The sequence below is a fragment of the Mustela putorius genome, unplaced genomic scaffold (genome assembly GCF_011764305.1).
Source record: "Mustela putorius furo isolate JIRA1106 unplaced genomic scaffold, ASM1176430v1.1 tig00000174_pilon_pilon_pilon, whole genome shotgun sequence".
Lineage (NCBI taxonomy): Eukaryota > Metazoa > Chordata > Mammalia > Carnivora > Mustelidae > Mustela > Mustela putorius.
Genome location: NW_025421304.1, coordinates 27979277 through 28006847, shown reverse-complemented (window position 1 = coordinate 28006847; position 27571 = coordinate 27979277). Strand labels below are relative to the sequence as shown.

General features: G+C 51.3%; 2 protein-coding genes and 1 long non-coding RNA gene across 5 annotated transcripts; 1 reads left to right on the top strand and 2 right to left on the bottom strand.

Moving 5' to 3' along the window:
• Positions 1-15: 15 nt before the first annotated feature.
• COG8 (component of oligomeric golgi complex 8) lies at positions 16-9297 on the top strand. 2 transcript variants are annotated; one of them, XM_045076228.1, is made up of 7 exons: positions 16-489; positions 1625-1832; positions 2833-3660; positions 5638-5806; positions 6542-6696; positions 6778-6799; positions 8623-9297. In XM_045076228.1, the coding sequence occupies exons 1-7, from the start codon at positions 95-97 to the stop codon at positions 8778-8780; spliced, it is 1935 nt and encodes a 644-aa protein (XP_044932163.1). In that variant the 5' UTR covers positions 16-94; the 3' UTR covers positions 8781-9297. The 2 variants fall into 2 exon arrangements, with proteins under 2 accessions (XP_044932163.1, XP_004744597.2); XM_004744540.2 differs by lacking the exon at positions 8623-9297 and having other exon boundaries at positions 19-489; positions 6542-7009.
• Positions 4481-6660, bottom strand: LOC106005032. Its single transcript, XR_001178195.2, has 2 exons — positions 6531-6660; positions 4481-5801 (listed from the first exon to the last, which is right to left on the bottom strand). It is a non-coding gene; the product is annotated as an uncharacterized LOC106005032 (long non-coding RNA).
• A 2793-nt stretch (positions 9298-12090) lies between the features above and the next one.
• VPS4A (vacuolar protein sorting 4 homolog A) lies at positions 12091-22884 on the bottom strand. Of its 2 annotated transcripts, none has more exons than XM_004744542.3 (11): positions 22677-22884; positions 18807-18918; positions 18561-18708; positions 17243-17301; positions 17003-17122; positions 16381-16537; positions 15696-15844; positions 15244-15325; positions 14785-15004; positions 13303-13443; positions 12091-12572 (listed from the first exon to the last, which is right to left on the bottom strand). In XM_004744542.3, the coding sequence occupies exons 1-11, from the start codon at positions 22695-22697 to the stop codon at positions 12471-12473; spliced, it is 1311 nt and encodes a 436-aa protein (XP_004744599.1). In that variant the 5' UTR covers positions 22698-22884; the 3' UTR covers positions 12091-12470. The 2 variants fall into 2 exon arrangements, with proteins under 2 accessions (XP_004744599.1, XP_004744598.1); XM_004744541.3 differs by having other exon boundaries at positions 17243-17304; positions 22677-22883.
• Between the last annotated feature and the right edge of the window lie 4687 nt (positions 22885-27571).

Genomic DNA, 27571 nt, shown 5'->3' with positions numbered 1-27571 from the left:
GCGGGCCGGATACGAACCCCCCGCTGCTTCCGGTCCTGGATTCCGAGCCAGCGCCCTCGCAGGGCCGGAGGAGAAGTGACGCTGCTGCTGGAAGATGGCGGCGACGGCGACAGTCGCTTCGTCAACCACGGAGCCTGCCACAACGACGGCCACTGCCGCAGCTCTCGGGGAGGTGGAGGATGAAGGGCTCCTGGCATCGCTGTTCCGAGACCGTTTCCCCGAGGCCCAGTGGCGGGAGCGGCCCGACGTGGGCCGCTACCTCCGGGAGCTGAGCGGCTCCGGGCTGGAGCGGCTGAGACGCGAGCCCGAGCGCTTGGCGGAAGAGCGAGCGCAGCTGCTGCAGCAGACGCGCGACTTGGCCTTTGCCAACTACAAGACCTTCATCCGAGGCGCCGAGTGCACCGAGCGCATCCACCGCCTCTTTGGCGACGTGGAGGCGTCGCTCGGCCGCCTGCTCGACCGCTTGCCCAGCTTCCAGCAGAGCTGCAGGTGCGGCGGGCCTGGCACTAAGGGGGCTTTTAACAACTGTAATAGCTGACATTTATGACGAAAGAAATAGCTAACACATAGCAGTTACCATGGGTCAGGTGCTCCTCTGAGCATTTTAAAAATCCACTTAAGCTTCATAACAGCTTTCGAGGTAGGTACTGTTATTCCCATTCTATGTATGAGGAAGTTGAGATGGCTTGGGGATTGTCTAGGGGCACTTGGAAGCTAGTAAGCCTGCCCCAAGGCAGGATTGGAAAACAGCTGCACGTCCCTCCCTCACAGGACTGTTGTGAGTACTAGAGAATCCACGCAAAGCACTTATTGGGTCTGACATAGCTAACATTCTACGATCGCCAGCTATAAGCTACACGAGCCGACCACCCAAAGGACAACGAAATCCTTTCATTTGGAGGCAGCAAAAATTATCCAAAAAAATCTCTCCTTTTTATGCCATATTCTGCCTCTTTAGGCCTCAGTCTATTATCCTTAATTCTACCTTTCAGCCTTTCTCGATAAAATTTAAGTTTTGAGTCTTTGGATATTTGACAAGAGCTTCTATACCCTTCCGCCCGCCTTCCTATATAGGGGACTTCATAAAGCAGGTCTCTGTAGTTATGGAGAAGGGAAAACTGTGGAGTTAAAAGTGGAACAACACGCTAAGAAAAGATGAAGAGGCTGAGGGAACTTGAGGGTAAGGTTATAGCTTCTAAGCTGGTAAGGGATCACAAAAAGAATAGCTATTATTAACATTTACTGTGTGTCAGGTTCTGTGTTAAATGCTTTATACACATCATCTCATTTAATCCTCACATGCTTATGAGGTGGGTCCTCCTACTATTTTACCAATAAGGAGAGAATTCAGAGAGCCTAAGTACCCTGCCACTGCTAGTTAAGTGGCAGATCTGGGCTCACAGATTTTTATCATTTATTAATTGTGTGATCTTGGACAAGCCGCTTAGCCTCTCTGGGATTAAAGTTGCCTCAAGGGTGATAGTACTTACCTCACAGGTTTGGTGTGAAGATTAAATCATAAACCATCCAGATCACTGTCCAGTTCATAATAAATTCTTGGTAATTGTAGCTAAGTTTTGGATGTAGAGTAGTGAGCAACCAATATTCTCCTGTCTGTTACTAGGAACTTTGTTAAAGAGGCTGAGGAGATCAGCTCCAACCGCCGGATGAACACCCTGACTCTAAACCGGCACACAGAAATCCTGGAAATCCTGGAGATTCCTCAGCTAATGGACACCTGTGTCCGGAACAGCTATTATGAAGAGGCCTTGGAGCTTGCAGCCTATGTACGCCGACTGGAAAGGAAATATTCCTCCATCCCTGTCATCCAGGTAGCCACACTGCCCCAAAAGGACACAAACTGATGTTTTTATAATCAGTAATTCTGTGGTTATCACTGAACCTTTAGGCAGAAACCTTAGGGAAATTTTGCATGTTTTATTTTGGTTTCTAGTGGCCAGGCAGGCTTGAACATGAAACATTCATTCATTCATTCAACTGATAAATATTAATCATGTGCCAGGCACTGATCTAGGTCTTGGGGAGACAATGACACAAAGCACAGAAGGTCCTAGATTTCATGAATGTAAGCGGATAGTTGGTAAATAAATAATATGATCCTTTCAGATAATGGTAACTGTCTGAAGGAAATAAACTAGGGAATGGGTAGGAGACTAGGGTATGTACCCTAGGTAGAGTAGTGAAGAAAGGCTCTGCTGGAGAGATAATATTTAAACTGAGACCCAGATGATGAGAAGGAACCAGTCACACAAAGATGTGGGGAAAGAGCAAACCAGAAAGTGGAAAGACCAGGTATAGCAGACTGAGGAGGGAACAAGTTGAGAGTGTTTAAGAAATACAAGGATGCTTGGGTGGCTCAGTTGGTTAAACAACTGCCTTAAGCTCAGGTCATGAACCTGGAGTCATAGGATCGAGTCCCGTGTTGGCCTCCCTGCTCAGCGAGGAGTCTGTTTCTCCCTCTGACCCTCCCTCCTCTGGTGCATGCTCTCTCTCTCAAATAAATAAATAAAATCTTAAAAAAAAAAAAAAAATACAAGGCAGAAAAAGAAAAAAGAAAAAGACAGCCAGTGTGACTGGACTGCAGTGAGCAGACGGACAGAATTAGAAAGCTGCTGAGGCACGACAATTAAACAGGGCTTGTAGGCCACAGTGAATGCGGTATTTGTTGATAAACCTGTACACATCAACTTTAGGAAATCTTCATATCAGGAAAGCAGTGGGAATGTTGATCTCCAATTATTCAGGGGTAGCGGAATGGGTTCCCGGAAGTGTCATTCCCACTGTGATGTGACCGACTCCCTATATTGTCAGGGCATCGTGAACGAAGTGCGCCAGTCCATGCAGCTGATGCTGAGCCAGCTGATCCAGCAACTAAGAACCAACATCCAGCTCCCCGCCTGCCTCCGTGTCATTAGCTTCCTCCGGTGCATGGATATCTTCACTGAGGCTGAGTTGAGGGTGAAGTTTCTTCAGGCCCGAGATGCTTGGCTCCGTTCCATTCTGACTGCCATCCCCAATGACGATCCCTATTTCCACATCACAAAAACCATTGAGGCCTGCCGTGTCCATCTGTTCGATATCATCACCCAGTACCGTGCCATATTCTCTGATGAGGACCCATTGTTGCCCCCTGCCATGGGTGAGCACACTATAAACGAGAGTGCCATCTTCTATGGCTGGGTGCTACAGAGAGTCTCACAGTTCCTGCAGGTGCTGGAGACCGACCTTTACCGGGGGATTGGTGGTCGTCTAGATTCTCTGCTGGGTCAGTGCATGTACTTTGGGCTGTCCTTCAGCCGGGTCGGGGTTGATTTCCGGGGCCAGTTGGCTCCTGTTTTCCAGCGGGTGGCCATCAGCACTTTCCAGAAGGCAATTCAGGAAGCAGTGGAAAAGTTCGAGGATGAAATGAATTCCTACACCCTCATCTCAGCTCCAACCATCCTGGGCAGCAGTAACCTGCCTGCTGCTGTGCCAGTCACTCAGCCGGGGACCCTGCAGCCACCCATGGTACTCTTGGATTTCCCCCCACTTGCCTGCTTCCTCAACAATATTCTGGTTGCCTTCAATGATCTGCGCCTCTGCTGCCCTGTGGCCCTGGCACAGGAAGTGACTAGGGCCCTGGAGGACGCTCTTGTCAAGGTGAGCACATTCTGCTGGCTCCCTGCTGGGGCTTCTAACAGGTGGCCAGACTTTTGTAAAAAATAAATCAGTCTGTGTGATACGTGGTTGCAGACTTAGGCTTAGTGCGGTTTTAGACTTTTTCTGATTGAGAAGCTCTAGTTAGTCCCCCATGATGGGACCTAAAACAATACATAAAGTGGCTCACCTGTAAAAATGACTGAGTAATGTGTTGGTTTTCTCCTGCTACATAACAAACTTCTACAAACGTAGCAGCCAAGATAACACAGTTCTCGTCTCCCAGTTTCTTTGGATTGGGAGTCCTGGGTTCTCTGCTCAGGATCTCACAAGGCTACAGTCAAAGTATTGGCCAGGCGGCAGTCTCATCTGAAGCCTGGGGTCCCCTTTCAAGCTCATTCATGTTGTTAGATCTCTGTTCTTTGCAATTGTAGGTTTAAGGCCCTTAGGTCCTAGAAGCCACCTCCCTCCATAAAGTGTGGCTTTCTGTTTTAGGCCAACAGAGAGCAACTCTCCTGGGTGAGTCTCTTTTATTTGTAGGGAAATCCTCAACCTTTTTTTAATTTTTTTTTTTTAAGATTTTATTTATTTATTTGACAGAGAGAGATCACAAGTAGGCAGAGAGGCAGGCAGAGAGAGAGAGGAGGAGGAAGCAGGCTCCCTGCTGAGCAGAGAGCCCGATGCGGGACTCGATCCCAGGACCCTGAGATCATGACCTGAGCCGAAGGCAGCGGCTTAACCCACTGAGCCACCCAGGCGCCCTCAACCTTTTTTTATCTGATTAAGTAGGGCCCAACCAGGATATCCCTTGACTAATTCAAAGTCAACTGATTAGGGGCTTTAATTACATCTGCAAATTTTTCACCTTCACCATATTAAGTAGGGGTTAGAAACAAGCCACACATTCTGCCTGCAGTCAAGGGGAAGGGATTACACAAAGGCGTGGATACCAGGGGTGGGATTCTTAAGAACCATCTTAGAATTCTACACAATACAAGAAATACTACAACTAATGATCTCCTGTAAAATATCTTTTACATATTTAAACCTTTATATAATGGGATGTTTCTTATGACTTACAGCATCTTACAATTGCTGTCCGCCAGGTGGCAGTTGTGACATGGTTATATAAAATCTTTCTGAGCCCAACTCTCTTACTCTTGGGCTTGCCCGCTTTCATATCTCGAGTGTACTTTTTGCTTTAATAAACTTTCCCACTTGTGTTACTCAAAAAAAAAAAAAAAAAAAAAAAAAGTCTGTTCAAGCCCTCCTGAAAGAGGAAGGAAGCATGAGCACTGAAACTTTGTAGTCAATGAATTCAGGTAATAGTAACGCGCTAATGTTTATGTAGAACTTACTTCATTCCAGGTCGTGTTCATTATACTTTATACCTATTGAGAACTGATCCTCACATCCCTAAGAGATAGATCCTGTTGCAGGCCCTACTTTATAAATAAGGAAACTGAGGAACAGGGGGCACAAAGTGTTCAATCACCTCAAAGTCACAAAACCAGCAAGTGGCACAGCTAGGACTTGAACCAGGAACGTCAGCTAGGTTGCTCTTTTATTTTAATGTGGAACTTCTTTTTTAGCTCAGTGTTCTTTTATAATTTTTTAGCGGTCTAGCTTCCTAGAACCTCAGAAGCCTTACTCAGTAAAAATATTTTATAATTTTGCCTCATTTTCCTGGACCCAATATAGTTGTGGTCCATCTCCTGTAGGAATCAAGAACCTTGATGCTCTTCCACTGGAAGTGGAAAGTGTGCCAGTAATGAAACAAGTTGGGTTTGGGTCAAAAATACATCAACGAAGCGAAAGAACTGTGGAGAGACCACAATTCTGAATTTAAACAAGACAGTAATATAATGTACTGTTTGGAATGACTTTCTTTATGAAAACTTGAGGGCTGCATATTTGTGCTTAGTTTCAGGTACCACTAATGGTGATAGTCTAGTGACTGATGGTGCCCCTGTCTCCTAGGTAACCAAAACAATCCTGGCCTTCCATCGCGCAGAAGAAGCTGCTTTCAACAGTGAGGAGCAAGAGCTCTTTGTCCAGTTCTGCACTGTCTTCCTGGAAGACCTTGTTCCTTATTTAAATCGCTGTCTCCAAGTCCTTTTTCCACCAGCTCAGATAGCACAGACCTTAGGTAAGAGAAAGGAGGGGAAAGATCTTGACAACTACTGTATTGATATAATTCATATACTAAATATTTCACCTATTTGTAAAATTCACTGTTTTTTAGTAAGTATACAGATATATACAGCCATTACCACTGTCCAGTTTTAGAACATTTCCATCACCCTAAAAAGAACGCTCTTGTCCAGTGTAGTCATTACCCAATCCCAGTCTTAGCCCCTGGCAACCACTAATCTGCCTTCTATTACAACAGATTTGTCTTTTCTGGACATTTCATATAAATGAAATAATACAGTATGTGTGTATCTGGCTAAGTGGAAGAAGCTAGTTACAGGAGAACCACATATTGTATGACTCTATTAATATGAAATGTCCAGAAAAGGTATTTTGAAAAGATTTTTTTCCCCAATCTGTCTTCACTTCGCTGTGGCCACACCAGCAGAGTGGCTCTTGGCAACTTTACCCCCAGCTTTCTCCCTGGGCCTGGCACAAGGAAGCCAATGCCTTCCGAGGTTCTCTTGGCTCTTAACTCCATCAACCCTCCACCGTGTTGTTCCAGATTACCTTCAAAGTCTCGATTTATAGTATGGTTTTTGGTCCCAAATCACAAAAACGCCTTTCACTGTATGGCATTGTGGAAATTGTGTCTGTTACGTCCTATAATTTTTTTTTTCCTCTGCGACACATCAATATTTAAATTTGTTAAACGTTTTTTTCTATTTCACTTTCTCTACCTGTGGGTCAGGCATTCCACCCACTCAGCTCTCCAAGTACGGAAACCTTGGGCATGTGAACATCGGCCTCGTCCAGGAGCCTCTTGCCTTCCTCCTGCCGAAGAGAGAGCTGGTCCTCTGTCTGGATGACAAGGAGCTGGCGCCGGAGCTCGCAGCTCCAGCACCCGCCGCCGAGGAGTCAGGCATGGAACCCGCCGCCGCTGCAGCTCGCCCTGAGGATGCGCAGGAGCAGGCGGACTCCGCTGAGGCGCCGCCGGCTGAGGTCCCGGGTGCGGACACCTAACGGGCGGGGCGGCCAGCGCTTCTGCCGCGCCCGCGGAGAGGTGAGGCCGGCCTTGGAGAGCACGGCGCAGCCCCAGGGGGTACGCTGCGAAGGCATTCGTGAGCGCATACGAAAGGGGGAACCTCCATGCGTCACGCTTGCAAACGGTTGATTATACATAAAAACACGAAATTCAGTAATAAAGCTGCTGACGTCACGGAGGCGGGCTGCGCTCTAGGGGCCGCGCTCGCGCTTCCGGAAGGCGCGCGAGAACTCGGCTTCCCGGCGTTCCCCGCGACGGGAGCGCTCGCCTACGGGGGCCGGGGAGGGCGCAGGCGACCGGGAGGATCTGTCCCGCGTACCGGGAACCGAATGGGAGCGCCGCTGCTGCTGGGGACGCTCCTGGCGCGGGCGCGTCCCTGCTTGGGACCAGCCCCATCGTGGTCAGGGGGAGCGGCGGGCGGCGGCGCCCGGGGCTGCAGTTCGGCGCCCACCCGGGACAGCCTCGAGGGCCCGGCGCGCCGGCGGTCCTACTGGCGCTATGTGCGGCGTCTGGTGCTGGGCGCGCCCCAGCCGCCCTACCCGCGCGTGTGTCAGGTCGGCGACCCGGCGCTGCGGGCCGTGGCTGGCCCGGTGGAGCCGGCGCAGCTGGCGGGGCCCGAACTGCAGCGGCTGGTGCAGAGGCTGGTGCAGGTGATGCGGAGCCGGCGCTGCGTGGGCCTGAGCGCTCCGCAGCTCGGAGTGCCGCTGCAGGTGCTGGCTTTGGAGTTCCCCGAGGCGCTCTTCCGCGCCTGCCCGCCGCGCCTGCGCGAGGCCCGCCAGATGGAGCCCTTCCCCCTGCGCGTGTTTGTGAACCCCAGTCTGCGGGTGCTAGACAGCCGCCTGGTCACCTTCCCTGAGGGCTGCGAGAGCGTCGCCGGCTTCCTGGCCTGCGTACCCCGCTTCCAGGCCGTGCAGATCTCAGGTGCGGCAGGGGCAGGGCGGTGGCTTTGGGGTGGTTGGGTAAACGCGTGCAGCTCTTCCCCTTTGCCCATGGAAGCGGCGATCTCTGGTCCTATGTAGTTTTCTCAAAGCTCCAGTTAAAAGGCAGGTTTGTGAAGTGCAGGCTCAGCGAAGCCTGCCGGCAGAACCCTGCAGGGGACATGATTCAAGACTGACTGATGGGGATGGGGGCTAGTGTGACAGCAGAGACAGCTTGTCTGGGACTTGGCTTGGGCTGGGAACGTGGCCTAGTTCCGACAGTACCTCACCACAGGTCCTCTGCTGTGTGCCCTCTCCCTGGCTGTCTCACACACGTACCCTTTTTACCCAATTGGATCTGTCGTGGTGGAATGGGAGAAGTGGGACCCAGCTTTCCCGAGGCCGGGATGATGAGCTGTACATGTTTGTCATACCGCAGGATATCTTGTGGAATGTGATTTGTTGCTGGGGTTGGGAAGATTGTTCCTCTTAAGTAGGCCACTTGGTCCAGGTCAGAAAGTAAATGGTATCCCTTAATTTCATAGTGTACCAAGTTGAAAGACTCTTAGGAATTGAATAAATCAGCAGTACTTCAGAAATGGGAGAAATGTTTAGAAATGAGGCACCTTACAAAGATCATTTCTCATCTCGGCCTCATAGTAAGTCCGGCAACCTATTGTCAGCGTTAGAGCCACATTGAATACTTGGTAATGCACATGGTTGAGGCATCTTTTCTGGGAAGAATAGGGGCTGCTGTCTACATTCCCTTCTATGTTGCCTTCTGTGAACACCAGAGGTAGGGGAAAGGTGAGGAGATTAAAAATGATGCGGTTAAGCATATCCTTAACCAGGCTGTAACTTACTTTGCAGGGCTGGACCCCAAAGGGGAGCAGGTCGTGTGGCAGGCGAGCGGATGGGCAGCCCGAATCATCCAGCACGAGATGGACCACTTGCAGGGCTGCCTGTTCATTGACAAAATGGACAGCAAGACATTTACAAACATCTACTGGATGGAGGTGAATGATTAATTTTTTTCTGCTGCATCTGAGGATTCTGGAAACCAAAACACGGACACTTGGGATTTGAGCTGGGTTTGACTTGCCTGGTATCAACTTGATACTGGTTTGGTCTGACAGAAAACAGTGAATTGCCAAACCAGGTCAGAGGAGTATATCAAAAATGTTTGCCCTGAAATCAGCCATGGACAAAATATTACCTTCAACTTGAGAAGAAAATGAACTCCCCCAAAAGAGTGAACATTTCCTGATGATTTTGTTGGTGGTAATTGGGGAAAATAAATAACCACTCTTAGTAGACATTATTTCATAGACCTGTATAATGTACCCTGAGCCAAGATTTGATAATGACATAATCCCTAATATCTGAAAGCTTTGTTTAAAAATGCAGGTTAAGACTGTGGTTGATCATCTTCACTGAGTTCTTATGTTTACAAAGGGCTTGTATGTGTCTTACCTGCAGAGTCAGTCCTTTGCCTTGAACAGCAGTTTGCTTGTGTAAGTAAAACAGAACAGAATGGTCACAGTTCATGAAGTGTTTAATGACAGTATTAACATGAATGAGTACCTACACATTTTACCGGGGTCACAAGTTTTGGGTGATGATTTCCCTGCTAAGATTTCTTGGGCAGCTGCTGTTTGGCTCATTCTTGTGGTGGAGCTCATGGATCAGGGCTAGGGGAGGGATGATAGTTGAGGAAGCAATGAACCTCTTCCTGTCACAATTAGAAAAGAAACAAAGCAAAACTTGTGCTTCCTGGTCACAATTATTTTTGGAAAAATAAATTAGCATCAACCTGACCAACGATTAGCCTTAAGATACTGTCAGAGTTTTGCAAGATCTAAAGGAACTTGTTTCTCTAGATACTGGTCTTGCCTCATTTTTATGTTGAGTTTTGCAACACAGGTACTCTTACCACAATCCTCAAAATCCTGTCACCCTTGTAGTCAGTCCCGGAAGTTGTTTAGAAAAAACTTGTTTTAAACAGTAGTTAACTAAATGGATCCAGTATGGCTTTCTCGAAACAGACCACCCCATGGGGCCCTACAAGGTCAAGCCAAAGGTAACTGGCTCTCTCTGCATTAAACTTTGGAAGGGTATAGGAGCCAGCACTGCTCCAAGGTCATGTTAGATATTCAGCCACTGGAGAGGTGTGTATACTAAAAACATGGATCCTTAAGAAAATTAGAAGTCAGTGACCCTCCTTTCCTTTTTGGACAATGTTCCTAAGCTCCTGCAGGGCGGCTTCAGAATATTCTGATGCTTCCTTACCTCGCTCTGTGGTTAACGTCCTTACAGATGCCTTTGTAATGTAGATCGGTAACATCTGCCTGCAGCTTTCTGATCTGGGGCCCGAGAGTATGTGGCTGCTCAGAAAGGACCTTGGAGAAAACCTGAAACTCTGTATTGCTGACATCAGGATGTGCATTACTGTAACCAAATCCACCTAGGAGGATTTGTCCAACTAGCCACTACAGCCTAAAGCCACAAATCTGCATTTCTAATAAAACGTCACCCACCTCAGGGAGATGTATCAGCCACAATAACCACACTCACAAATCATCTTGAGCCAAGGAACATTTCAGAAGTCACCTACCTTAGAAGTCAATTACCAAAGTTGAAAGCCAAGGTAGACAGAAGGTTTGGGACAGAATTCCCAAGTAGGGAGGAGTGAATTTCAGAGTTAGCTTTTAGGGGAGGAAATGCCTCTGGACCTGTGAGTGGTGTTTAACATGGATGGTGAAGGCACACCATCAGTTTGAAGTGACTTCAGCCTCACATGTGAATAGGACAGTCATCACCCTGCATCCTGTCACTGGTGATGGAGAGGCATGACATCTGTGACAGCTGTGACCAGAGCTGTGAAGATGAACCACAGCAGCCTGTTTCTGTTAACCCGTGACTTGTCAAGGTGTCTGAGCAATAGAAAGGAAGATTTTAAAAATAAAGCAAGCAAGGACCTGCTTCAAGTAAAGGTGGCTGGAGGTAGAATAAGAAAACACAAGTAGCTAAAAAGAAATCGTACGAGCAGGGCAATGTCCTGTGCTGGCTTCTAGTCCAGTGTTCACAAACAATAACTGCTGGCTGAGGGCACATAACTAAAGTGAGAGCCCTGGGGACTCCTAAGTGACAAAGATGCCAGCCATAGTTGCTGCCAAGGGGTCCCATGGTATTGAGGCAGGGCCGATGTACCCACATTGGAGAGGAGCACTTGGGCCTAAGCCTTCAAGGAGCCCAACAAAAAGTTGTCACAATTCAGCTGCCATTCCTAACCAAATCAAAGACCACCATGGTGCAAGGCTACTGTGATCTAAGAGTCAGTCACAACATCAGTTCTGGACAGTTTGGGTTCTGGTAAGACCTGGAACAATGATCATGGTTTTTGGAGTTGGAGGGAGCTAGAGGAGCCCGAGGGCAGGCCTTTTGTGTACTCATTCACACAAGTCGCAGAGCCTCCTCTCAGCATTTCTACAGAGCCTAGCGGGGAGGCGGGGAGTTCTCCAGATCAAGAGTCACAAATTCAAACGGCCAGGCCACAGGAGCTGGGCAGGCAAGCCGAAGGGGTGAGGCAGTCCGTGTGGGGATGGGTGAGCTGGAGAGTGTTCTGCCTCTGAACAGGGCAGCCCCCCGCTCAGCTGTGGCTACAGGTTGCCTAATCTCCCAGAAGCCAGAAATCTGAATTTTTACATCAACTCTTGATTTTTCAGTGTTGGCAGCAAGCCAAACCAAACATAGCTACAGGCCATGTCTGGCCCGCAGGCCTCCCAGTCCGCAGGAAGAACTGTCCAGGTGCCACAGGTGCAAGGCCCCGGCGGGCCGGGTGGGAGCGGGGAGGATCCGGCCAGCCCGACTGGAGAACAGTGGGAACTGCGGCAGTTGGCAGTCCCCTGGTCTGATGAAGAGAAGAGCACAGAGGAAAGAGCAGGGGGTCTTTCTCATGGAAGCAAGTGTGGCCTTCAAGGAGCCCAGATAAGAATCAAAGATGCAATCACTCAGGTGGCTCAAGAGGGAAAGGGGGCAGTGGTGGGGGTGTGGTGGTCTCACATTCAGAGGGAAGAAAAGGCAGCAGTAAAACCCACCTGACTGCCTTCACTCATTCTGATCTACACAGCTTTGTGCTCACAAAAACCATCCTCTTGTCCTGCAGGGAGGACACAGGGCCTGGGATGCTGACCTAGGAGGTTGGGAATGGCTTGGTTTGACTCGTGGCCTTCCAAGGCAGGGAGTAAAACTTGGGTTAGAAGGGACAGGCTGAGGGAGCGGCAAGCCGTCCTGAAGGTCTACAGCCCCACAGTGCGGGCTGCTCCCACCCCTTGACGCTTCCGGGAGATTTTAACTTTATTTATAAACAAGACAAAAATCCAAGCAGCATTAATTTAGGGGATCAAAGAAAGGTTTAAAAAAAAACAACAAAAAAATACAGAGGGGCAAGACAAAGAGTTGGTGAGCATCCAGAAGAGGAGGAGGAGAGGAAGGAGGAAGAACCAGTATTCCACCCGGTGCTGAATGTGCTTCCGCGTCTCTGCGGCCAGGGAGGCCCTTCCTTCCTGCTCCCCAGCCGGCGGCCAGACAGCAGAGGGGACGCCGCAGTGCCGTGAAGACGAGCCCTGGAGCGCTGTCTGGCCACTGACGTGGGGAGTGCCGTGGATTTATTACACCAGTCAACCTCCCACCTTCACCGTCACCAAGTGAAGAAATTTTTAACTCTCCTGTCCAAAGTCCTCTGAGAATTTCTTCACTTTCAGGAGGTCATCTGCATTCACGGTGGGCCGAGTGGTGGCCAGAGACCGGAGCATGTCCGACTGCAAAGACAAGGGCACGAACCTAAGGAGGAGCCCGGCCCAGGGTCCTCAGCCTCTCTGCGCAGACCGATGGGGTCCAGCAGGAAGAAGCCAGTGTTCCCAGTCGCTCCCAGCCCCAAAGGCAAAGCTCCCTCTGGTTGCCTGGCACCTGCATGCATGTCTCCTGTGCCAGGACCGCTCTTCCCTCCAGAGGCGGCTCGTGTCGTTCCCAAACAGGCCTACTTCTTGACTGAGAGAATTCAAACTCCCCTCATGTCTTAACTGCTGGGAGAAGCTCGTTCTGACTACACACCCGCCATACCAGCCACACTGACAAACACCTGCCCCGCACAACAGGCAAGACCATCTGGAAGACCAGGACGAGGAGAGGGGAGGACTAGTCCCATGAGGCTGCCTGTGCAGTGACACCAAAGCCAACTGCCAACAGACACTCGCTGCCTCCTCCTGGGCACGAAACAAGCCAAACCCATGGAATGATGCAGTCATGCCAGAAGGACTTTATTCTTGCTGAATAAAATAAAATGCTCATGCTATGTCCTCCATCCTGGGTCCCCACTGAGTCTAACAGCAGGACCCCCAGCTACCCAGAGCCCCTCTCTGTTTCAGAGGAGCCACAACAGCTCAGGACAACCCACTACTCCAGAGAAGGGGAGAAGCCTATTTTTATTTTCAGGCCCAAGACCCCAGTTTTCTGGGCTCTGTGTAGTCCCTCTCCCAGCTGGCCACTTACCATGCAAACCACAGGCTCTAAGAGTTTGTCACCAGGGACATCCATCCAAGTCATCTCCATGGCCCCTGGGTCCCCTGGTGAGCAAGGGGTCAGGAGGTCATCGATCATAACGCTAGGATTGGTGCGGGAAGGGCCACAGACCTGAAATCAAATAGGAGTCAGGCTGCAGGGGCTCCAGCTCGACGGCTGGGGAAGGGATGGGATGCCTCAGCTTTCTGAGTCCTGAAGAGAAGGCAGTGGGAGAGGATGAATGCGTGCCTGGCTTTCTCGGTCATTCATCGGTCTGAGAAGAGAATGACTCCTTCAGAAGTCTCAGGCTGGCAGGTGCAAGTAGCTCACAGTAGGATTCTGGAGGTTTGTGGTCAGTGTGTTATTCCAGGCACTGTTCTCCAGAACCGCGATCTGTGGCCTGAAGTGTCTCAGTATCTTCCTTTCCCTCAGTGACTCCATCAAATCTCACCACAAATGTAGTGACATCAAAACTGTTCTTCTAACCACAGTCTGCTTTATTGGCAACATCCCCCCAAATATCCCCAAGGCTAATTCCACCTCCTTCAACTCTTGACTCAGATCTTATCTAGGATGGCCTATCCTTTAAGAATACAACCTACTGTGGGGCATCTGGGTGGCTCAGTCAGTTAAGCACCTGACTCAATTTCGGCTCAGGTCGTGATCTCAGGATTGTGAGATGGAGCAGGGAGTCGCTTGGGATTCTCTCTCCCTCTGCACCTCCCAACTCCTCACTCCCTCAACTAAATTTTTTTTTATTATTAAAAGAATACAACCTGCCCACTCGACTCCAAACATCAGAAACACCAGAATCCATCTCCTGCTCTGTCTTCCCCCTCATTACCCTCTAAGAAATGAGTATCTCCTCAACTCCTATAGAACAGGGATTTTTGTCTGCTGTGGTCCCAAGTGTCTCCCCACGTCCTAGAACAGCACCAGGTACACAGCAGGACCCTTGGCAGACACTCAACAGAGACACGCTGTGTGACAGGAGCTCCTCCTTAGAGCGAGTGATTCTGCACCTGCTGATTCTTCAGACACTGAGTGGGGGCCCCACACACGACAGCACAGCGCTGACTGTGGAGGTGGCAGAGGTGACTGCATGGGGCCATGACCTCTGGCTTCCCACAATCTCAGACGCTCACATTCACGCAGGAAGAACGACGGAAAGAGAGAGCAGGTGCAACCCCAGTCTGTGGAGCCAGAGGGCTCACATACTTGTCCTTGGTTCTCCATGAGACCAAAGAAATGTCCCCTGAGCAGCCAAGGACCTGGCAGAGAAAGCTGGCATCCCCATTCCTGTGACACTTTCTGAACAACTCCTTGCTGGCCACTCTCCTATTTTTTTAAAGCCGGCTCCACACCAGGAGTGGAGCCCACCGTGGGCTCACAGCCCTGATCAGATCAAGACCTGAGCTGAGCTAAGAGCTGGATGCTTCACCAGCTGAGACACCCAGGCGCTCCTCCACTCACCTTTTTGAAGTGTGTCGCTGACTGAACTTTTCTGACCGGCTGCATGAGGGAGTCCCGCACAATGATGCTGATGTCGGCACCCGAGTAGCCTTCCGTCTTCCGGGCCAGCTCGTGGATGTTGGCCTCTGTGAGGTTGTGGGGAGTGCTCCCCAGGTGCAACCGGAACATCTGGGCTCGGGCAGCCTCCTCAGGCAGCGGGATGTAAATCCTCTTTTCAAACCTACAGAGCCAAGCACACAGCAGGACTTGAGAAGAGAGGGCGTGACAGTCTTCGCTGAGAGAGGTGCTGGGGCCCTCCGGAAGGTGGCTTCACTGAGGACTCTGCTCACCACACAGACGCGAAGCGGCCTCCAGGGAAGCGGAGGCCGTCCGCACCCACAGCCACAGCGGCAGGAGACCACGGGCTGACTGCAGCGGGAGAAAGACCTCAGCCCCCGGCACCTACCAGGGGGAACTCACCTCCTTCTAATGGCTGAATCCAACACCCAGGGGATGTTGGTGGCACCAAGCACCAGAGTCCCGTCGTTGTTATTCCCCACCCCTGTGGAGAACGGGAAACACAGACACCGACTCAGAACATCTGCAAGGACAGGAGCATCTGGGGGAAGCACCTCAGGGGCCTCTGTGTTCCGATCTGGGGCCAGCCCCGTGCCCCCCACCTGCAGGGCCCCAACCAGCTCCGCTGGGCCACGAGCCTTCTCTGAAGCCCTGCCGGCCTCGAGAAGGGCAGAAGGCTGGTGGCCAAAGGCCAGGGTGACCTCTCTGCAGGCCTGTGGAGTCGGAGCCCAGAAGGGCTGCTCTGACATTTCCCCTTTGTCTTAAGGATCATCAGACCCAGCCGCAGCTGAGGAAGTTACGACGCGCTGGGCTGGCTAGAGGCCCCGGGGAGGGCACCCAGTGCTGGCACACACCCTGCATCTGGACCAAGAACTCCGTTTTGATCCTTCGGGCGGCTTCGCTCTCGTTTTCATTGCGGGACCCGCAGAGGGAATCCACTTCATCGATGAAGATGATGGAGGGCTTGTGCTGCCTGGCCAGCTCGAACAGGTTCTTGACTAGCCTGTGAGGGTGACAAGTGGGGCTGGGATCAGGACGCCCACACCCATCCCAGCCAAGGGCCCAGCCACTGCTTCTCTTTGCCTTTCCCACAGGCAGGTCAGGACGCCCGTCTTGGTAGGATTTCAGCCCCCGGTCATCACAGATCCACGGGCAGCACGGTGCCGTGAGGAACCGCCAGCCCTGGTGACAGCCCCAGTCATTAGCTCTGGATTTAGGACAAGTCATTTCCCCTCCGCTCAGCCTTGGTGTCCTCCTCTGCAAAACGGGAGTCGGTGTGGAAAATAACTAAACCACATGAAGCCCCCAACAGAGGACACCCACCTGACACCCAAAGACTGGGAGCGCCTTTGCCTTCCCTTCATGAGGACTCCTCTCCCCAGCGCGCCCGTTCAGTCTCGGCAAGCTCTGTCAGGACAGTGTCCCACCCAACAAGCTAGCAGGATTCCCCTCCACTGGCTCCTTCTCCATGACCCCCAACAGCAGTTCCTCTGGGCGGTGGCTCAAGGGCAGGGAAGCAGGGTCTGGCAGCTGACTTACTTCTCACTCTCCCCCAACCACTTAGACATCAAGTCTGAGGAGGACACAGAGAAGAAGGTGGAGTTGTTGGCCTCTGTGGCCACCGCTTTGGCCAGGTAGGATTTCCCTGTGCCAGGGGGTCCAAAGAGCAGTATCCCTCGCCAAGGTGTACGCTTGCCTACAACAAAGAATAACCTGAGGTGAGCTTCCTCCTGACTGGGGAAGGGGAACAGAAAAACTTGACAAGATGACCGATTCTAGAAGCAAAGGAAGAAAGGGAACTGAATTACCTGCTGAGAGCCTGCTCCTAGCCCTGGCTCATGACCCCCCAGAACTGTGGAAGTGACTCTGGCTACCACTGGTTCCTGACTCTACTCACCCATTGGGAGTCAAGTTGAAGTTCTAGTTGCAAAGGGGTTCCTGACACCAGAGAGGAGCCAAGGAGCAGATGGCTGTGATGGGTAGACCCTGGGGCCTCTCTCCACCGAGAGCCCTGAGAGGGAAGGTTGGGCCCTCACACCCTGAGGGCCAAGAGAGCTGAGTGGCCCCCTGCTCCTGGACACCTTCCGAGTGTGAGCCCTGGGCTGGGTTCCTCGGAAGCCTGCTGTTTTTCCATTTTGGCCTAAAGTAGCTCAACTCTTACCTGTGAACAAGTGTGGGAATTTAATTGGCAAAATGACAGCTTCTTTGAGGGCCTCCTTGGCCCCCTCCAAGCCAGCCACATCATTCCACCGAATGTTGGGCTTCTCCATCACAACAGCACCTGCAAGAGGCAAGTAGAGCCTTCAACCTGGAGCCTGACTGAGGAGTGTGAGCCGACCCTCCAGGAGGCCCTCGCCACACACCCCCCACCCCCACCGCCATTGGGGGGCAGGCCTCTTACCCATCAGTTGTTCTTGCAATTTCTTTTTCTCTGGATTATCCCCTTCGCTGTCACTATCACTGCTGGGGAAGGAGACAGAAGATGACAGGCTAAAGCAAGAGGCAATTGCCAAGAAGGCTCTGAGAGCAAGGTCAGGCTCTGGCTGCTGGCCCAGTAGAGAGCCGCTTGCCCTGCTCAGCAGTGGTGAGGGACCTCAGGGAGCCTCAGACCACCTGTAATTGACACTCCCAGGAAAACACTCCCATGACCCAACCTTGTTTCTTCATTAATGGAGTAAGAACAGAGACGTGTGTTCTCTCAGAAGGCTGGTGAGGGTTATACGCTTTGGCTGGAATTCAGGAGCAGCTGGGCGGGCAACCAGAGCTGTCACTGGCCTTTCACACAGATTCACAACCAGACAGCAAGTGGCTGTGACTCAGAGAGAAGGTAAGATTTAAAGCGGGGTATCTGGGAAAGGAACAAGGTCACAGGTCTCACTCCAGGGCCAATCCCTAATGGGTCCTAAGTGATCAGCCATCCTCAGAACTCTTCCAGCCCCCCCCAAAGATGCTTCACCTCCTGCCCCCTCCTCTTCCCTTCCCAGAGTATGTCTGGCTCTCTGGGGAACCTGTCCATCTGGGGACAGAGCCCATCGGCTCTGGCGGGGAGCGGCAGACACACCACCCACCTCTCTCCTGCTGCGTGACCCTCCTGCCTGGGCCCACCCCCTCACTTTCAGGACACCACTGGCTTTTATGCTCAGCTAACTGGAATCTCTGTGGTGGGCAAACCACACATGAGGTGAGGGGCTGCCGAGCAAACACTGGCTTTGGGGTAGGACACAGAGGCCCTGTGTGGGGTCCAGACTCCAGCCGGTGCCAGCTCTGTGATCTGGGCCATCTCATCTGTCAGATGCAAACAGTAACTCTGACTGTCACAGCAGCTGGCACTTCTTCCATCCTTCCTGCCCACCACACTTTACTTTCAGGCCTTGACCCCCATCATCTCATTCCCCCTTTAGAGCAACACTGGGCGGGAAGGAACGTTATCTCTCTTCTACAGATGAGAAGCCTGGAAGCACAGGGGGTCATGGCATGCGTCCAGGATCACCCAGCTAGGAAGAGGTAGCGGTGGGATGTACCCCGAGAGTCTTAGTATGGAATCCAAGGCTTGTAACTTCCCTGCTGGCTCGTATTTCACCCACAGCTTTTCTGTGCGGATCCAACCAGACACCGTTCATGGAAATATTCAGCACCAGGAATGGCAGCAACAGAGAAAAAGGACACATGCTCCTGGGGTCTCTGGTCCCGGCAGGGGTCTGCCACTCCTCTGTACTCACCCCTTACTCTCACTCTGATTTTCTTTGACTGGCTTCTTGCCATGCTTCTCTTTGTTCCGTAAATAATCCTTCAGCTTCTCCGCCCGATCTAGGTACTGCATGCACTTGGCTCGAATGCTCTCCTTGGCCTTGTCGCTGTGTGCCTCATCTGCAAAAGGGGAAGTGGAGAGGGTGTGCCCACCTGCACCTGCTCCCGCAGTAGCTCTTCAGGCGCTCGGCCGGCGGGCTGGGCCCTGTGTGACTCACATTTGATAGCATGTAGGAAATACTCCACGGCATGCTGGTAGAGCCGGAGGGCCTCCTCGTAATTCTTGGCTTTATCCTCTTCCGTGGCTTTCGTCACCAGATCAATGGCTTTCTGGAAAGGTGAAGCAAATACCTCAGATACCTCAGTGCTTCCCAAGAGACCCAAAAAGCCCTTGCAGTCCCAGGGCAGCAGGAATCCTACAGATGTGTTAGATGCACACAATTATGCCGGCCTATTTTTCCAACATCAGCTAGAAAGATGTTGAAAGGGAGCTTTAAAAGACAGCCATCCCTCTTCACAATACACTCATACAGCTGAAAGCGATCTCCTTCTCAATTTCACTCTGGATTTCAGTAAGTGGAAACCTGACCAAGTATCTCAGGTTAGGGCTCAAGGGGAGAATCCACTTTCTATTCCTTGCATCAAGGGAAAGAAAAGTGGCCCTGGACCCAGCGCCTGGAGAAAACGCCAGAACCAACTGCTTGGTGTGCTGCTCAGCGAGAAGGCCAGGAACCGCACTTGCCCTCGAAGGCCAGAGACGAGCCAGCCCTGAGTTCTACCAGATCCTCCTATTGGCCCAAACTGCTTCTCTGTGGTGAAAAGAGATGGGTTTTCCTAAATTTGCTCCTTAGGGAGGGGATGCTTAGACACATGGATCAGCATACCAGTAGTTTTAGTAAGAAAAGTGCTTGCTGGCACACAGTTAAGTGTCTGACTCTTGGTTTTGGCTCAGGTCATGAGCCAAAAGCTGGACACAAGGGGCGTCCAGCTTTGTGCTCAGTGGGCAGTCTCCTTGAAGATTCTCTCCCTCTTCCCCTCCCCCGTTGGCATATGCACATACTACAATAAATAAATCTTTTAAAAAAGAAAGAAAAGGGCTTGCTTACTCCAAAGACATATATGTATTGCCAACTGAGGGGAATGGTCCTCTGGAATTTTCTAAGAACTCTGTGAGGGTATTTTTGTGAATCTCACAATTCCTGGAGGCCTGTCCTCTAAACTCAACTCAAAGCACGCTGTATTTTCAAGCAGCTGCCCTACACCTACATATCCAGTTTTAGAAACCGTGGCTTCACCAGCCCAGGAAGCATTACCAGAATTACCCTCCTCAAGCTGATCGGCACTGGACATGAGGCCGGCAGATCCCACCATGTCCACACAGTTCCGGCCACAGCAAACAATAAACCTCCTGACCAGCTCTTGGCCGGGCTCAGGCATTTGTGCAGCCCTTCCTCCTCTGAAAGTCGGAAGTCTCAGTAAGACACGGCTAGCTCTACAGAACTGATGGACGGGAGTCAGTTTGGCCAAGATGATGATAAATGAACTCACCAGGTGGAGGAGATGAGGAAAGGTCAAAGTGTTGGCTACTATTTCCAAGCTCAGCTACCTCCATTACCTACAAAGAGGGAATGGCCAGGAGCCCAGAACTGTCTCGGATGATTAGCTTAAACACAAGCTTCGCAGGTCTACTCTCCCCCTACCACCTGCTCTTCTGATGAGACAGTGGAATGAGTTCCCCTGTCCCTGATGGCTTCTCTTCTCCAGAACAAACATGCCCAGTTCCATGGACTTTTTCACTCTATATGCCTCCTTGCTTGGGTCTGTCCTTTAGAAAGGCAGGGCTCAGCACAATACTTGAGGGATGCTCTGCTCCCCTCCCTTCGAAATACTTGACTGATTAATGCACCTAAGAGCACATTAAGTCTTTCTGGCAAGTGCATACAACGCTTCACAGGCAAGAGGCCTCAGCTGCAGTTTGAAGAATAGTTTTGCATAACACAAGGGTGAGGTGATAAATAAAACTGCCAGCCTGGTGCATCTCTAGTAACACATATGGCAAGGATGAGGGTGAAGGACAAGGCTAAGGAAGATGTGCTAACAGAAGAGCTGGCAAACTGTAAAGGACCAGATGGTCAATAGGTTAGACTTGCCTGGCCATACAACCTCTGGAGAAACTACACAACTCAGCCTTTGTAGACCGAAAGCAGCCATGGAAAATACGTAAATGAAAGAGCAGGAATGTGTTCCAATAAAACTTTATTTATAGACACTGAAATTTGAATTTCATGATTTTCACGTGTCATGAGATATCTTTTCCCAGCCTTTTAAAAACAAAAAACCTACGACATTATGTTAAGTGAGAGAAGCCAGTCACAAAGGACCACATATTATATGATTCCAGTTACATAAAATATCCAGAATAGGGGCGCCTGGCTGGCGCAGTTGGTCGAGCATCGGACTCCTAGTTTCTGCTCGTTTGATCTCGGGGTCATGGGATCGAGCCCCGAGTCAGCTCCATGCTTAGCGAGGAATCTGCTTGAGTTTCTCTCTCCCTCAGCCCCTCCCCCTCCCTAAACTAAATAAATAAATCTTTTAACAAATGAACAAAGAAAGAAAAGTGGTCAGAAGAGGCAAATCCATAGGGACAGAAATTATCTGAGTGTTTGCCTGGGCTGGGAGAGATAAAAGGTTCGTGGGGTTGATGGTAAAGGGTGTGGAGTTTCTCTCTGGGGTGATGAAAAGGTTCTGAAAGTGTGATGATGGTTGCGCAACTCTGAATAGACTAAAAGCCAATGAATCGGATACTTGAAATGTGCCAAATTGTGTGGTGAGTTATAGCTCAACAAAGCTTTTATTTTTAAGATTTATTTATTTATTTTAGAGAGAGAGAGTGTGTGAGCAGGGAGAATGGCAGAGAGAGACAGAAAATCTTCAAGTAGACTTCCTGCTGTGCATGGAGCAGACGCAGGGCTCCATCCCACGACCCTTAGATCGTGACCGGAGCAAAAATTAAGAGTCAGAGGCTTAACCAACTAAGCCATGCAGGCGCTCCTTAATAAAACTTGAACAGAAATGTAAAAACATTCTTAGCTCACAAAAACTGGACAGGTGGGATCTGCAGCCAAAGTTTACAAACCCCTGTGATAACATATCAGAGCTTCTGCTGGTGGATGGTGGGGTCTGGCTTTGGACTCTAGTCAATTCCTGGCCAAGCAGCCCAGTTTATTCCATGCCTCTGTTCCCACTTTTTCCTCCACCTTTAGGTGTCTGAATGCTACCCATCCTTTCTGGATCCAGGCATATGCCCCTTCTTCCACGAAGTCCTGCCTAACTCCTTGACAGGCTTTATCTTGAGCACTATGTAGCAGACATTGTATTTAGAAACTTTACCTGTATTACTCAATCCAGAGCCACTGTCACAACAACCCTACAGGGTATCACCCCATTTCACTGACAGGAAACCCGAAATTCCAAGATCAAGTAACTGGCCCAAGGTCACATGCGACTGAGTGGCAGAGCCAAGACTGAAGCCCAGGTCTGAGGCCTGGGCAGGTTTCTGTTTGCCGGCCCAGCAGGACGGGCAGCACCTGGAGAATGGGTCAGTCACGCATCCAGGTGGCGCCGCCCCAGCACCACCAGGCAAGACCTGGGGAATGAATGAAGGGTCGCGGGCCGACAGGAGGAAATCCAAGCCTGGGGAAGGAGCGGGGACTCGTCCTAAGGGAAGCAGGAGGAGGGAGAGCAAGCAGCCCGACTGCGGGACCGAGCTTCCCCGGCGGCGCCTGTGCGGTCCGCAGGAGGCTGATTCCCGCCGCGGTACTCGGGCGCCGCTGGCTGCACGGAGCGGCCTCGGGGCTCGGCCTGGCCGGACAGGGGGTGGGGGTGGCAGGGGCACGGGAGTTCTGGACGGGAGACGGCCCGTGGCTCCGGGCGCATGAAAACAGAAACGGGTGGAGGCGGCGACAGGGCGGCGGGGAGAGGGCCACTGGGCCGGGGTTCCGAGCAGGCCGCCCGCCCGACTGCTGGCTCGCAGGCCCCGCCGCGCCTCCTCCGGCCTCCGGAAGCCGAGCCCCGCCGCACCGAGATACCTGGAGGGTTGACGTTGTCATTTCATCTCCTGGGTCCGCCCCACACCCCGCGGCGCTGCTTGCGGCCTCAGTCCGGCCCCCGGGAGCCGAGCTGCTGCGTCGGGCGCGGGGAGCCCGGCGACTTGGCGCTGGGCGCGGGCAGGGTAGCCGCTCCCAGCCGGAGCGGAGTCGGAGGGCGAGCGAGGAGCGCGGCCCAGAGCGGTCGGGCCTGAGCCGCGCGACTGCCCCCCGGCGGCCACAGCTGGCACTGCAGGCACAGCTCCCCGCGGCCCAGGGGCGGCACCGACTAGGGCCGGGGCGGGGCTGGGCAGGGGACGTGTTAGGGGCGAGGAGCTCAGGGTGGAGGGGGGCGGGAAGTGAGGGCTGCGGGGGCGGGGCCAGAGGCAGGGCGCCTGGAAACCTCAAGTCCTCAAGTCCTAGATACCATTTCTAGCAAAATAGTGCCTGTAGAACAGTTTTTCTTGCACAGTAAACCTAGTTCCCAGAGTTTTGGATTTCTTATGTTTAATAGAGTATACTAATAATTAGTATCTACCTTGTCTGGCTTTTGGGGGGAATAAATGAGCTAGCTACTGTAAACACAGTGTACCCCACACTGGGGATACAGTCTCCGTTAACCATTGTTATTTTATTTTTATTTTTATTTTATTTTATTTTATTTTTTGAGAGAGAGAGAGAGAGAACATGAGCAAGGGGAGGAGCAGAGGGAGAGGGAAAATCTCAAGCAGGCTTTATGACCAGGACGCAGCCAGAAGTGGAGCTGATCTCAGAACTAGGAGATCACGATCTGAGCAGTAATCAAGAGTCAAGTGCTTAATGGACTGAGCCACCCAGGCGCCTCCTCTGTTAACTATTAATATGATGCTGGTGGTTCAGTCTAAAGTCAGTTTTTGGTTTTGTTTTTTAGTATCAACCCTGCTACTTTTCTCTTTAGGAAAGTGGTTTTCTTTTCTTTTCTTTTTCTTAAGATCTTTCTTTCCTTCTTCTTCTTCTTTTTTTTTTTTTTAAGTAATCTCTACACCCAACCTGGGGCTTGAACTTAGAGCCCTGAGATCAAGAGTCTCATGTTCTACCAACTGAGCCAGCCAAGAGCCCAGGAAAGTGGTTTTCTTAAATCTCCAATGCTGGGGGCTTTAGCCCTGTAAACTTCAGTATAGTATATCTGTGCTAGTTTCTGAGGATATAGCAATGATCATAACAGTTCTAGGTCAGCCTACTGTTTGAGAAGATAGATGATGTTCATCAGGAAAGATGATGTAATAAGTGTGTTGAGGCCCATCTGTGAAAATCCACATGCTTTGTACACATCTAACAGGCCACCTGCCCAAGATAGGTGGTCAGAAAAGGTTACCAGGTTCAAAGCTGAGGTCTGAGGCAGGAGAAAGGACACTCCAGGTTGATGAAACAGCCTGTAGAAAGGTGCTGAGGCCCTATGGAGGCCACTGATGGAATCTAAGAAACTGGAAGAAGGCTCATATAGGCAAAGAGCAGAAAGTAAGTCAAAATGAACTGATGTGGGGGAGTTGGGCAAGGCCTGGGCATTTTGGCTATGGTAGAGATTTTGGGTTTTATCCTGAGGACAATGGGAAACTGTTTTTTATTTGTTTGTTTTTAAAGATTTTATTTATTTATTTGAGAAAGAGAGAGAGAGTAGGAGCAACAGAGGGAAGCCGACTCCCAGCTAAACCCAGAGGTGAGGTGGTGGGCCTATCCTAAGACAAAACCAAGAGTCGGATGCTTCCCCAGTGGAGTCATCCAGGGGCCCTGTTGTTTTTTTCTGAGCGGTGACTTGAGCCCTACTGTGCAGAACAGCTTGCAGGGATGGGGTGGCTATAGCATGCAAAGCTATTGCTGTAGCTCACAAGTATGAGGGAAGCCTGTACTAGGGGCAGGGGCACAGAGAGACATATACAGAATGGAGACATTGTGAAAGACAAATCATAAGCACATGGAAGTGTTTTAGACTTGGGGTATGGTGAGGGTCAGGAAGGGACAGAGGTGACTCCTGGGTTACTGGCTTCAGGACCTGGACAGATACTGGTGACACTGAGTTGGGGAATACTGAACAGAGCCCAGGTTTGGGGGGTGGAGAAGTGAGAAAGATCACAAATATGAGGTGTCTTTGAAACACCAAGTTTCAGTTAGGCATATACATCCCAGAGTCAGAATAAAGGTGAGGCCGGAGATACGCAGCTGAGAGCCCTCTGGGGCTAGGTGGGAATGAGATCTCCTAGGGCAGCGCAGCGTGCAGGCGGAGCCTAGGACAGAGCTTGGATGCTTGCTGGCTGACGGAAGGAGGATGAGCCCGCCAAAGCAGCTCAGAAAGACAGGTAGAGAGGGAAGCTAGCCACAGGAGTGCTCTGGGAGTCAGGGAAGGAGGACTGATAAGGAGACGGGAGCACAGTATCTAATGCAGCTGAGGAGGCAAACAGTCCTAGGAAGACACCAGCCGCCTCAGCCAGAGACGTTCCAGTCATGTGATGGAGGGTCCGGGAAGGAATCTGTGATGGTTTTTAATGGGAGAAGAGTTGAACATGTTTAAAAGCCCAGTAGGAAGGGTCAAGTTGAAAAGGTTTATGAACGGGAATGGGACCAAAGCAGGAAGAGGACTGGCTTTAGACATTATAGTCGGAGGGAAGAAGATAAATGCCTACCTAGGTCAGCTGGAAGGTGAGAGAAGCTGGGAGAGTACCTTTGGGTGGCTGCTGTTTTCCCAGTGAATTAGGAGCAAAGAGAATCTGCTGAGAGAGAGAGAGAGAGAGAGAGAAGAGGGAGCCCTGGGGTTTGAGGAGAGTAACGATGGTTTGAAATCCTTTCAAGTGACCCAAACATGAGCAGTGTTAAGGTGAACACCCGGTAAAGGCTGGCAACCTCTGTAAATTTACAGAAGTACCAATTTGCCTTGAGCCTTCCTCCCCAGGACTCAGCTACTCACCGAGATGCAGGAAGGTAGCTGGGTTCCTCCACGTGGCTCCCACGAAGGCAGAACCGCAGGGAACTCAGAGGTTTTGGCGAGCGCGGTGCTGCAATGGTGGGCGATGGGATGGGAAGGAGGGAGGCGGATAAGGAGCCGGCGAGAGAGTCCATGAACTAGCTGAGGACCCAAAGGGTCGAAGGACGGTCCCAGCAGGAGCATGCTGGAGAGGGCTGCTTCAGTTCCTGATTTTGGAAATGGCTCCGTTCCAGCAATAACCGTCTAGGGGGCCACAGTGGGAGCAGGAGGATGGCGGAGCTGGAACAAAAGGGCCCTCGTCACACACAAGGAGACTGAGGAACCAAAAGGCCAAGCAAGGTGCTTCGCATTCCTGTGGACACTGGAATCAGGATCGTGGTGGGAGTGGAGGGACAGGGCTATGATGAGCCTGGGTGAGACAGGGAGACGCATACACATGGGACGAGTCATGGCTTCTCAGCTTCCACCCTGAGCACTGTGCTTTCAGACGCCGTCGGAGCTGTGTGGCTGGCCTGGGGAGGCTTGTATTTGCTACTCTGTACCTGGCATCGGCGCTGTCCTTCCAGAGCTGGAAGACCCTGCAGTTAAGGAGCGCTGGGTTGTGATGGCTAGGGGTGCCATCACAGAGGACCACACACTCTGGGGGCGGGGGTTAAACAATAGAAATTGTCTCCATAGTTCTGGAGGCTGGAAGTCCAAGATCAAGGTATAGCAGGGTTGGTTTCTTCCGAGGCCTCTTTCCTTGCTTGACAGATGGGCATGCTTTTGCTATATCCTCGGGGGGTCTTTTCTGGGTGCACATGCATCCCTTTTCTCTGCCCAAGCTTCCCTCTTTTCTAAGGGCCCCAGTCAGATTGGCCAAGGGCCCGCCCTAACGGCCTCATTTTAACTGAATTGCCTTTTCAAAGGTCCTATCTCCAAATACAGTCACCCTCTTGAGATGTGGGGGGTTGGGCTCAGCCTGTGAATTTGGTGGAGCACAATTCAGCACATAGCAAGGGCTGGGTGTGAGATCCACGCGCTGTGTTTACTTTTTCTCTTCGTTCTGCTTATTCAACTTTCTTGGGACTCCTGGAATAGCTTCTGTCTTCTGTGAGCCGGCAGTACCGACACCGGCCCTGCTAACAAAGCAAGCTTCCCAGAGGAAGCTCCCCATCCTGGAGGGAAGTTCTGTGCCAAGCAGCCGCATCTGGTGGCAGGAAGTGGGCCTCCTCCCCGTCTCACTTGGCCGCCCACTGCGGACTTTTTCCTGGGAGGACAGCTTGAAAACAGACTCCGAGAACCCCTCAGTTCTCCAGTGGTGTTGCCACTGCTGGCAGTTTAGGAGTCAGTGGAGGGAGGGAAGGGGAAATAAAGGCGTTAAATATGATTTGTGGGATGTCACATGGAGCATGTTCTGGCTTCGTAGATCCAAATCAGATCAAGAACTTCATATTCTGACTTTCTCACTAGAGCGGAAATCAGATTATCAGCTCCCACACATCTGAGCTCTCACACTTCAGGTAGAAAGTCACTGACTTGCAGATAAACGGTTTGGTTCGTTCCTTCCTGCGCCTCACTTTCCCAGGTGGGATTCGGCTGATGCTGGCAGGGCGACACGTGTTGTGAACCTGAGCTTGAACCGCTGAGTCAGCTCTGCTTAGTCAATACAACCTAGTAAAATCAGACTGGACAAACGCCAGCATTCTAGGGCTCCTGCCAAGGAGTGGGTTCTTAACAATATTGTTAAGGATCCTTTGAGTGGGGGCCAGGAGGAATGTGGAAGAAGAGCTACAAAAACTAAGTTCAGGTGAGTAACAGCTTGGAGAGGTAGGGCCAGGGTGAAATCTCATGCAAAGTGAGTGACTGACCGTGCAAATGAATGGAGCACTGATGATTCCTGATAGGATTGCTGAAAAACCATCTCCTCCCCTCTGTGTGACTCAGAGTGTAATAAAGCTCA